We start from the raw sequence: 12,282 nt of genomic DNA on the forward strand, positions 1-12,282 counted from the left end.
ATATGTGGAATTCTCTGCCACAGAAGGCATTGCTTTCACTGGATGTATTCAAGGGATATTGGGGTCTTGGGGTTAACGGTGTCAAACGATATGGGATATGGGAGAAGCTAGGAACAGGGTACTGATTCTGGATGATCAATCATGAATGGGCTACTCCTACAACACTTTTCTATGTTTTCTAAGACAAGGTGAAGCTCTGCTCAATCTGCAGTTTATTTTGTGGTGAATGGTATCAGACCAGTCGACAGGTTGATGTTAATCAGACAACAAGGTTTGTCTGGAGGCAAATGACCAACTCATCCTTGTGGCCTGTACACAAGGCAATTCAGAGAGCGCTGCCACGCACACCGACCATGTCTTTGCCTATTTATCATGAAATGCGTGAGAACATGTTTCCCTTCATGCTGTGTACATCTGGTACACGTAGAAACTGAAAAAAACACTTTACTTAAGCAGTTGACAGGCAGATGTTTGAGCTAATCTTGGTCTTGGTCTTGGTTATTGGTCCTCCAAAATATTCCAAATGGAATTTAAACTGGAGGTGGCAGAGTATGGACTCAAGCAAGAAAGGCTTCTTGGAGAAGAGCTGCCTGAAGTGTAGTTGCGTCAGGTTGAGTAACTATAGTAGTGTGAAGACTATTCCATGCTTTAATTGTGCGAGGGAAGCATGAATTGCTATAAACATCTGTCTTGATAGCTGGGATCTCAAATTGAATCGAATGCCATCATCTACTCCTGATGGGTTTGGGTTTGGTGTAGATGTGGTAATCTATGTCGAGCTGACCATTTAACATTTTGTAAAAACAGGTCAAACGGCGGGCTTTACGTCTGTCTTGGAGAGTGTTCCACCCCAATAAATTTCGAAGTTCGGTAACACTCGCTTCTCTCTCACAGGTATTTGTAACAAAACGAGCTGCCTGCCTTTGGACACGTTCGATCGAAGAAATGTTTTAAATTGTGTGTGGGTCCCATGCTGCAACTGCCTAGTCCAAAAGTAGTCTGAAGCAGTCCCGTAGTCCTGGCTTGCCCAAACTCCCCCGACAGCTCCGAAACCTGTTTCCGGGCAACAATTCAAGTCAAGTCAATTCAAGTTTATTTGTCACATACACATCCACGATGTGCAGTGAAATGAAAGTGGCAATGCCTGTGGATTGCGCACAAAAAAGAATTACAGTTACAGCATATAAATAAAGTTAATAAGTTACTATCGTGTAGACAAAAATTTAGTCTCTGGAGTTATAAAAGTTGACAGTCCTGATGGACTGTGGGAAGAAACTCCGTCTCATCCTCTCCGTTTTCACAGCGTGACAGCGGAGGCGTTTGCCTGATCGTAGCATCCGGAACACTCCGTTACTGGGATGGCAGGGGTCCCTCATGATCTTGCTTGCTCTGAATCTGCACCTCCTGATCTATAGGTCCTGCAGGGGGACGAGTGTAGTTCCCATGGTGCGTTCTGCCGAACGCACTACTCTCTGCAGGGCCATCCTGTCCTGGGCAGAGCTGTTCCCAAACCAGACTGTGATGTTGCCGGACAGGATGCTCTCTACAGCCCCAGAGTAGAAGCAATGAAGGATCCTCAGAGACACTCTGAATTTCCTCAGTTGTCTAAGGTGGTAAAGGCGCTGCTTTGCCTTCCCCACCAGTGCGGCAATGTGCGTTGCCCATGTCAGATCCTCTGTGATGCGGACTCCCAAGTATTTAAAACTGATCACCCTATCCACAGTAGACCCATTTATCTCCAGTGGCGTGTACGTCCTTGGATGTTTAGCCCTTCTGAAGTCCACAATCAGCTCCTTCGTTTTAGTGACATTCAAGAGGAGGCTATTGTCCTGACACCAGAGTGCCAGATCAGCCACCTCCTCCCGGTAGTGAGATATCTTGGGTAAGGGTGTACATGTATTCAAAGGAAGTACATTTATTCAATGTTATCATTGAGGTCAGTGATGGGTATGGATAAACAGTGACATTATCAGTGCGGTCAGTGGTGCGTCGGTAACAGCAATCACATTATCAGTGTGGTCAGTAATGGGTCTGGATAAGCAGTGACATTATCAGTGTGGGACAATAACTGCTGATGCTGGTACAAAATCGAAGGTATCACAAAATGCTGGAGTAACAGCAGGTCAGGCAGCATCTAGGAGAGAGGGAATGGGTGACGTTTCGGGTCGAGACCCTTCTTCGGACTGATGTCAGGGGGCGGGACAAAGAAAGGATATAGGTGGAGACAGGAAGACAGTGGGAGAACTGGGAAGGGGAGGGGAAAGAGGGGGGAAATAGAGAGACAAAGGAACTATCTAAAGTTGGAGAAGTCAATGTTCATACCATTGGGCTGCAAGCTGCCCAAGCGAAATATGAGGTACTGTTCCTCCAATTTCCAGTGGGCCTCACAATGGCACTGGATGAGGCCCATGACAGAAAGGTCAGACTCGAAATGGGAGGGGGAGTTGAAGTGCTCAGCCACAGGGAGATCAGGTTGGTGAAGGCGGACTTGAGCAAAGGTTTATTTGACACATTTTTACGACACATAATTTGACACATTATCAGTGTGGTCAGTGATGGGTCTTGATAAGCCGTGCCATTATCAGTGTGGTCAGTGGTGGGTCTGGACAAGCCGTGACATTATCAATGTGGTCAGTGATGGGTCCGGATATGGGTCCGGATGGTTTCAGGTCGACACCCTGCTTCAGACTGACAAGTAAGAAGGATCTCGAACCGAAACGTCACCTATAACTTTTTTTAGAGATGCTGCCTGCCGGCTGAGGTACTCCAGCATTTTGTGTCTATCTTCGACTTAATTGCTGTGCGCATTTGTCAAGTAATTGTAGAGTGCATACCCCCTTTCACGGCGCTAACTGAGACACGTTGAAACGGAAAGATGCAGTTTTGAGATCAGAGACAGAAATTTCTTGACCAGCCGAACATAGACTTCCAACGTCTATATTTATTTCCCTGACTGATGAGGGTCGATGCCTTAAATCCTCTGCACCACCTATTTACCTGTGATGCCTCTTACACAGATCTGTGAAAGTTTAATCCATCTGCTCGACCAAACTCCCCAGTGAAGGTCAGGACCTGAATTGACTTCCCAAAATAAACACTTCCCACTTCTCTGAAATAAGCCCCATCAGCTGCCCGATTCCTCAGCTGAAAAAAACCTCCCTGCGATAATTCTTGACAACCATCTAAACTGGCTGCAAAGAGAAACCAGGTAACTATGGACAAGTCATACTAGCATGCTAACTAATGCGCCCCCCCCCACCGACCTTTAAACCTTTAACTAATGCGCCCCCCCGTACCTTTAAGAAATGCGCTCCCCCCCGGACCTTTAACTAATGCGCTCCCCCCACGGACTAACTAATGCCCCCCCGGACCTTTAACTAATGCGCTCCCCCCGAGACCTTTAACTAATGCGGCCCCCCCCAACCCCCAGAACTTTAGCTGATGCGCTCCTCCCACGGATCTTTAACTAATGCACTCCCCCACCCCCCACCCCCCCAGACCTCTAACCGATGCGCTTCCCCCCACGGACCTTTAACTAATGCGCCCCCCCTCCGGACCTTTAACTAATGCGCACCCCTCCCCCCAGACCTTTATCTAATGCGCCCTCCCCCCGGAACTTTAATACGCTCCCCCCCGGACCTTTAACTAATTCGCTCCCCCGCCCCCCTCGGACCTTTAACTAATGCGCTCCCCCCCTGGGCCTTTAACAAATGCGCTCCCCCCGGATCTTTAACTAATGCGCTGCCCCCCCCCCCCGGACCTTTAACTAATGCGCTCCCCCCTCTGGACCTTTAACTAATGTGCTCCCCCCCCCCCGGACCGAAAACGAATGCGCTCCCCCCGGACCTTTAACTAATGCGCTCCCCGCCGGACGGAAAACGAATGCGCTCCCGCCCCCCAACGGACCTTTAACTAATGCGCTCCCCCCTCCCGGAACTTTAACTAATGCGCTCCCCCCCCTGCACCTTTAACTAATGCACTCCCCCCCCCCGGACCGAAACTAATGCGCTCCCCCCCTGGACATTTAACTAATGCTCTCCCCCCCTCGAACCTTTCACTAATGCGCTGCCCCCCCCCGGACCTTTAACTAATGCGCTCCCCCCTCTGGACCTTTAACTAATGTGCTCCCCCACCCGGACCGAAAACGAATGCGCTCCCCCCGGACCTTTAACCAATGCGCTCCCCCCGGACGGAAAACGAATGCGCTCCCGCCCCCCAACGGACCTTTAACTAATGCGCTCCCCCTCACCCGGACCTTTAACTAATGCGCTCCCCCCCCCCCCCGGAACTTTAACTAATGCACTCCCCCCCCCCGGACCGAAACTAATGCGCTCCCCCCCTGGACATTTAACTAATGCTCTCCCCCCCTCGAACCTTTCACTAATGCGCTCCCCCCCCGGACCTTTAACTAATGCGCACCCCCGGGCCTTTAAATAATGCGCTCCCCTCCCCCGGATCTTTAACTAATGCGTTCCCCTCCCCCGGACCTTTAACTAATGCACGCTTTCCCCACCCCCGGGAGCACCGCCGGCTGTCCCGCCGTGCCTCGCGCCTGACATTCCTGACCGCCGGGAGGTGTAGTCGCCTCTTCCGCTCCAAGAGGGGAGGGAACCCTGCCGGCTGACGGGACGGCCGTGCTCAATGCCTTCCTCCCCCTTAACTCTCCCCTTCCCTCTCCCCTTTCCTCTCCTCTTTCCAATGGGGGTAGGGGGCGAGGTGATGGGTGGGGGAGACGAGAGCGTCAGGTGGGGAGGATGGGGAGGAGGAAGGGGGAAGGAGAAGGAGGGAGGAGGAGAGGGAGAGGGGAGGGTGAGGAAGGGGGGTGGAGGGGGTGGGGATGGAGTGGGTGAGGGGGGTATGGGGAAGAGGAGCGGGTATGGGGGGAGGAGGAGGGGGATGGAGCGGTGAGGGGGGTGGGGTGAGGAGGAGTACGGGGATCGAGTAGGTGAGAAGGGGTGGGGGAGGCGGAGGTGTGGGGGAGGAGGAGGAGGGGGTTGGGGGGAGGAGGGGCCGAGTAGGTAAGGGGGTGGTGGGTGGGGATGGAGGAGGGGGGGGTGGGAGGAGAATGGGGGGGAGGGGGAGATGGAGGCGGGTTAGGAGGAGGAGGGTGGTTCAAGTGGATGGAGGGGATGTTGGGAACTTTTTGGAAATTAGTAATCACTCAGTAAAGATGATAGAAGGGCACCATTGCCTAGACTTACCTTTCAAACAAGAAAGTGTTAGTCTGCCGATTAACCGCTGCATTGCAGAACAACGCCTTTAGGATCTGAAACGCGTTTGGCAAGAATACAAAATTTCATGAAGAATATCCACCTTTCCTCACGGAGATGATTAATAATGGTTATGCTGAAATGGTACTAGAAGGCCAGCTGAATCGATGTGATGGAGAGCTTTGGTACATCCCACACATTGGGGGTATCATTCAAATAAAGGAACTTTAAGAGTGCTCTTCGACTGTGCTACGGTTTTCAAGGGTAAATCACTTAATTGTCACCTGCTGCCGGATCCAGACCGAACGAACTCAATCATCGGAGTTCTTTTCGGATTCAGATGAGCGCCGGTGGCTTTGATGGCGGATATCAAGGCAATGTTTCATCAGGTCAAGGTATCGGAAAAGCATGTTAACTCCTTGCGATTCCTATGGTGGCCGGATGGTGATGCACCACAAGATCTCGTTGAATACAGGAGTAGTGTCATCACCAAGTTATACAAACTTCGCATTGAGGAAAAGCGCCGAGGACAATGAAGCTCACTTTCCAGAAGAAGTGACAAACACCGTAAAGAGCTATTTCTATGTGGACGATTGTTTAAAATCCATGTCGATGGAACAGGAAGCAATCCAAATGGTAAAACATCTGACTTCCCTCTGCAATAAGGGAGGATTCATGCTATCTAAATGGATCAGCAACAGCCGTGCTGTATTGGAAACCATTCCACTAGATAACAGATCCAAGGAGACCCGGGAGTTGGATTTGAACAAAGACAATCTGCCCATGGAGAGAGCTTTGCGATTGCACTGGTGCGTTGAAACAGATGTATTCAAGTTCATAATTTCGATTCAAGAACGACCATGTACAAGACGGAGAATCCTGTCCGTGCTTGGTTCTCTTTACGACGCGTTGGGATTTCTTGCACCATTTACACTACCAGCCAAGTAATTTTTACAAGATGTCTGCAAGAAGAAATTTGAATGGGATGAGAGTACAATGCAAATCTTCTCTCAGCGATGGACAGTGTGGTTAGTAGATCTCGACAAGATCTCGGAGTTCAGGGTGGACCGGTATATGAAGCCTACAAACTTTGGCCGAATCAAATTTGCACAGCTGCATTATTTGTCTGACGCAAGTGAAAATTCTTACGGTACAGATTCATATCTAAGACTGGAAACTGATAACAATGAAGTACATGCTGCATTCTTAATGGAAAAGGCCAGAGTGGCACCAATGAAGCAAATGACCAGAATGGAGCTTGCAGCCGTAGTCTTAGCTGTCAGAATTTACATATTACTGCAAACAGAACAGCAGCTTAAGCTGGAGGAATCTACCTTCTGGACTGATAGCATGACAGTGCTTAAGTACATCAACAATGAAAACAAACGCTTCCTAACATTGGTAGCAAACAGGATCTCTTTTGTAAGGGATGCTACTAATGTATCACAGTGGAAGTATGTTAATACCAAGGAAAATCTCTAGATGAAACCTCGAGAGGATTAACAGCAAACCGATTCTGGAGCAGTAAGAGATGGATCAGTGGGCCAGAGTTTCTCTGTAAAACAGAGCGAGAATGGCCAAGGTTTAACCTAGAAACTGAAATCTCTGCTAACAATACTGAGATCAAGCAAGACATCTCAGTGAACGCCATTATCAAGGATCCATTGGATTGAACAAACTATTTAATAAACAATAGACAATAGACCATAGACAATAGGTGACGGAGTAGGCCATTCGGCCCTTCGAGCCAGCACCACCATTACATGTGATATATTACCATTTCTCCTCATGGAATAAGTTAAAAGCTGTGGTAGTTTGCTTTCTTAAAGTAAATACAATGCTTTTGCAGCGGACTCGTAAGAGAAAGGAAACTCGGGCTGCTATGAGCAGCCTTGAAACAGATTCTGACAAGCTGAAAGAAAAGGTTGACAAAGAGATGCAAGTCTTTAAGGCCTCATACCGGGGACAATGCTCATGTCATGATAATCTTTTTAAGGCAGAAAATGCAGCCTTCTCTTTCTGTCAAAGACAAGGATACAAGGAAGCGCTATCAACATTACAATCTGGTGAGCATGATGTTAAAAGAAGTTGTCATTTATATAGGCTTGATCCAATACTGGATAAAGGAATTCTGAGACTAGCTGGTCGCCTGAATAAACTAGCGATGCCTGAAGAGGCTAAGCATCCTATTATTCTCTCGAAGAACTTTCATATTTCAACATTGCTGTGACGCCATATTTATGAACAGATCGGGCATTGAGGAAGAAGTCACATGTTGTCGCAACTTCGTAAGCTTTAATTGTTCCGTTTAATATCTATTGATAATTGCTTCGGTGTATACGGAGAACAATTAGGGGCCGATGTGTAGGAGCCAATTCCGCTTAAATTGGTTACTATCATTATATTATGGCTTTGTTTAATATTTCTAGTTTCTGTTTTTTTGTTGTTGCATGTTTGTGGGTGTGATTTGATACGTAATGAGGAGTGCCTACATCTGAGGAGGCTACCGTAGCCAGAGAGATTGGGTGTCAGTTCAGTCTCGGAGGATGGAGAGAATACAGTTTTTAACCATACGACCACACTACCACAACCACGAACACACGACTACACAATCTCGACTGTATTGTTTCCAGAAGAAACAGTTGATAAGAACGAAAAGTTATGAATTACTCTTTTGATGTGTGCTACGTTAATAAAGACCAATCAGTCAAGAAACAGCGTTTGGAGTATTTGTTTTTGTTATCTCAGAGTGCGGTGTTTGCATCAGCCATACCTCCACTCCATCCCGAGCAGTAATGGCTATCGAAGTTGGACTTTGAGACGGTAAAGAAACTGCCATTATATAAAATATTATAAAATATACATTGCCCCGCTTAGCTACTCCAGTGTTTTGTGTTCATCTTTGGCATAAACCAGTAATTGCAGATGCTTGTTATTATCTTCGAAAGTAATATTTTATCAGGGTCGATATTCAGTGGAACTGGGATTAATGGAAGGAAGGGAGTGTGTGAGAAGCACGCCTGGACCGGGGACTGTTGGAGCAGATGCGGTTATCAATGCGGGAAAGCAGCATTATATCACCACTACTATTCGTGGTCAAAAATGTGAGGAAGAAATGTCGAATGGAAATTCAAACGAATATTTCAGTATCTGTCTTGCAATATCAGGGACACCGTGGCGTGAATGATGATTTATTTTTGGAAATAAAATACGATAGCTGGAGTGGTAGACGGGATCAATGGTGATACTCATCGAAATCACACCAACATTAAATGAAATAACCTAGTGTCATGGACCATCAATTCATTGGAAAGCATGAATTCTTACTTTCAGTGAAACATACATAAAGTGCTGGTGTAACAGAGGGTCAGGCAGCATTTTTGGAGAACGTGTGGAGATGACAGCGGTAGAGTTGCTGCTTTACAGCGAATGCAGCGCCGGAGACTCAGGTTCGATCCTGACTACGGGTGCTGCACTGTAAGGAGTTTGTACGTTCTCCCCGTGACCTGCGTGGGTTTTCTCCGAGATCTTCGGTTTCCTCCCACACTCCAAAGACGTACAGGTATGTTGGTTAATTGGCTGGTTAAATGTAAAAATTGTCCCTAGTGTAGGATAGTGTTAATGTATGGGGATCGCTGGGCGGCACGGACTTGCAGGGCCGAAAAGGCCTGTTTCCACCACACACTCTACACTGACAAACTGCATTACTGAAATAAAATCTTGGCTTCAATCAAACTTCCTCAAACTCAATTGCAACAAATCTGAAATCATCACCATTGGTCCAAAAATGCTCACCAAATCCACCCAAAACTTCATCCTCAACATTGATGGTCTCCCAGTATCCACCTCACCTCACATCCGGAATCTTGGAATCATCCTTGATCAAACCCTCTCCTTCGACAAACACATCAAACACATCACAAAGGCAGCCTTCTTCCACCTCAAAAACATTGCCCGTCTCCGTCCATCCCTCTCCTCCACAGCTGCAGAAACCCTCATCCACGCCTTCATCACCTCCCGTCTGGACTACTGCAACAGCCTCCTCTATGGCGCACCCTCAAAAATCATCAATAAACTTCAATACATTCAAAACTCCGCTGCCCGTCTACTCACCCACACCCCGATCCGTGACCATATCACCCCCGTCCTTTATAAACTCCACTGGCTCCCCATCCCCCAGAGAATCCAGTACAAAATCCTCCTCATAACCTACAAAGCCCTCCATAACCTGGCCCCATCCTACCTGACTGACCTCCTCCACAGGCACACTCCCACCTGCACCCTCCGCTCTGCCGCTGCCAATCTCCTATCCCCCCACATCCGGACTAAACTCAGATCCTGGGGGGACAGGGCTTTCTCCATCGCTGCTCCCACCCTATGGAACTCACTACCCCAAACCGTTAGAGACTCCCCCACACTCACCACATTCAAAACATCGCTGAAGTCTCACCTGTTCAGTACTGCCTTCAACCACTGAAGGTCACCTCACCTACTGTCTCCTTTCTCTGTTCATTTATTTATTTACTTATTTATCTATTTATTAATTTCCCTATGTTCTCAAAATCTCTGTAAAGCGTCTTTGAGTATATGAAAAGCGCTATATAAATAAAATGTATTATTACAATTATTATTATTATATATATGATGTGATATGACGTTTCGGATAGTGACCATTATTCAGACTCCTTTTTCAGCGACCCGCTTTGTTTTTTTACTCGATCCTCAAGTTATTTGCTTGTCATCTCCCATGGTGCAGTCAATGGCAGTGACGCAAGGTGTTTGTTTCTTGAGCGTCACGAATGATGATCAGCAGGTATGAGTTCTTGTCGCTGGAGACCTATCGCTCTGTATATCTCGGTGCGCACCAGAAGGCAGGGCCACAGAGCTGCGGCGATGACGGACTGACGGAGCCACAGGAGTTAATTGTGTCTCACAGCTATGGGATATCCATTGATCTATCGAATTGAAGATATATATTACCCTACCATAGCGACTGTCGCTGTTTTCGGTAATTTGTTTTGTCTTTGATTTTCATGTACGTGCTCATGCTGTGAGACATTCCGTGAAGTACTCCGGCGCTGCCGACGTTAAACAAACATTTTATTTCTGTTTCAATAATTAACTTGTTTAATTTCGTCAGATATCCATTTTCCTTCTGTAACTGCCGCAGTGTGTACGTCATGCCCGTTGTTTATCCTGGACTGCGCCACTCTCTCTACATCCTCGCCACCGCGCCACAGTCAGTAATGCCGATGTCGCAACAGTTCCGGAGATGCAGGTTCAATCTCCACATGTGCAATGTTTCATCGGTCGTCCTCCGACTCCGCGCTATTCCTGGCTGCGTTCATCTTTCCTCCCACGTGCAGTTGACCTGCCTATTAATGGTTCTCCCACTACAATACGGGCCTGAGTGTGGATGGATGCTGCAATCTGGAGGGCAGTTGATGAGAATGTGGACGGAATTAAAAGCTGTGAACCTAATATACATTGGCGTTTGATGGGTTGCGTGCGCACCGTGACCCAAACGCTGCAGTCTCTGAGCATTTTCGGGTCATTTGGTCAACGCATCCAAGTTTGAAAACCTTCCAATCAGACAATGTTGCTCAGATACATTTGTGCAGGTCTTGTGTCAGTAATATTTCTTCTCCCCTTCACAGTGAACCTGTTGGCGATAGTGATACTCTGTCGAGGTAAATGCGGTCTCTCCAAATGCATCACACGCTACCTGGTGGCCATGGCAGCGTCTGATCTCCTGGTCGGCATCACTGATCCGTTTCTACGTCAGACTATTCGATTTCACTTCCCTTATTCTTTTCTCAACATTACTCCCGTGTGCACGACTGTCGAATTCCTGGTCTTTGCAACCACCGCGGTCTCTGTCTGGCTGACGGTAGCCTTCACCTTCGATCGGTTTGTGGCCATTTGTTGTGAGAAGCTGAAAATAAAATATTGTACCGAGAGAACGGCGGCTGCAGTTATCGGGGCAGTGATAGTACTGGGCTGTTTGGAGAATATCCCCAGGTGTTTTACGTTGGAGACTGGCTACGAATTTGATAATCTTCCCTGGCTGTGCTACGCTAAACCCACCTTCTATACATCGTCTGCATGGATCGCATATGAGGTCACACACCGCGTTCTCACCCCTTGTCTCCCGTTCTTTCTGATCCTTCTGCTCAATGTGCTGACGGTCAGGCGGATTGTAGCGGCCAGCAGAGTCCGCAGGGGTCTCCGGGGCCGCAGCAACGGAGAGAATGACAAGGACCCGGAGATGGAGAACCGCAGGAAATCCATTGTTTTACTCTTTAGTATCACGGGCACTTTCATATTGCTGTGGGCAACACAAGCTGGCTTTTACATCTTTACCGGTATTGCGAAGATCGGAGATGATGGCTCCCCCACCGGTTATTACAATATCACGAGTATCACGTCGATGTTTTTACAGCTTCTCAGTACCTGCACCAACACGTGTATATACGTGGCGACCCAGAGTAAATTCAGACAGGAGCTGATGAACGCGGTGAAATTCCCACTCAGGGTAATTCGTGCACTTGTTCACTAATAAAGACATGCTACACACACAAACAAAAACAAGCTCTTTAACCCTTCGATCCGCGCCGACAAATCTATCACCCATTTTTCACTAATTCCACTTTGATAACCGCATCCTTACACACTGAGGGCAGGTTATGGAATACGTGCGGAATTCAGAGTCACAAAGCACGGAATCTGGTCCTGGGGCTCAGCTCCTCCATGCTCCATCGACGTGAGTCCCATTTGCCTGCGATTGCCCATCATTCATCGTAACCATTCCGATTCAAGCATCCTGCCGTGGTGTATTTTAATGAGTTGAACCCTCCCCCTGCAGATGCTGTTTTAAATCGAAGGTCGACACAAAATGCTGCAGTAACTCCGCGGGTCAGGCAGCATCTCTGGAGAGAAGGAATGGGTGACATCTCCGAAATTGATGCAAATGCTCATTTGCCCTATCTCTTGAACTTGAGTTTGATATGATTGCATTTGTGTATTATTTGTTATCTGTTTTGTTTCAATAACATAATTTTTAAAAACCCTT

General features: G+C 47.7%; 1 protein-coding gene across 1 annotated transcript; it reads left to right on the forward strand.

Annotated features, from left to right (window-relative positions):
• The first annotated feature begins 10,806 nt into the window (after window positions 1-10,806).
• On the forward strand, window positions 10,807-11,769 carry LOC144611079 (putative G-protein coupled receptor 139). Its single transcript, XM_078430161.1, has one exon. It carries the CDS (start codon window positions 10,807-10,809, stop codon window positions 11,767-11,769), a length of 963 nt encoding a protein of 320 aa, XP_078286287.1.
• Window positions 11,770-12,282: the final 513 nt, after the last annotated feature.

The sequence above is a fragment of the Rhinoraja longicauda genome, chromosome 39 (genome assembly GCF_053455715.1).
Source record: "Rhinoraja longicauda isolate Sanriku21f chromosome 39, sRhiLon1.1, whole genome shotgun sequence".
Lineage (NCBI taxonomy): Eukaryota > Metazoa > Chordata > Chondrichthyes > Rajiformes > Arhynchobatidae > Rhinoraja > Rhinoraja longicauda.

What these genes read in the sequence shown, in the direction of transcription:
- LOC144611079 (XM_078430161.1), top strand. Translation starts at nt 10,807, where the DNA reads ATGTTGCTCAGATACATTTGTGCAGGTCTTGTGTCAGTAATATTTCTT.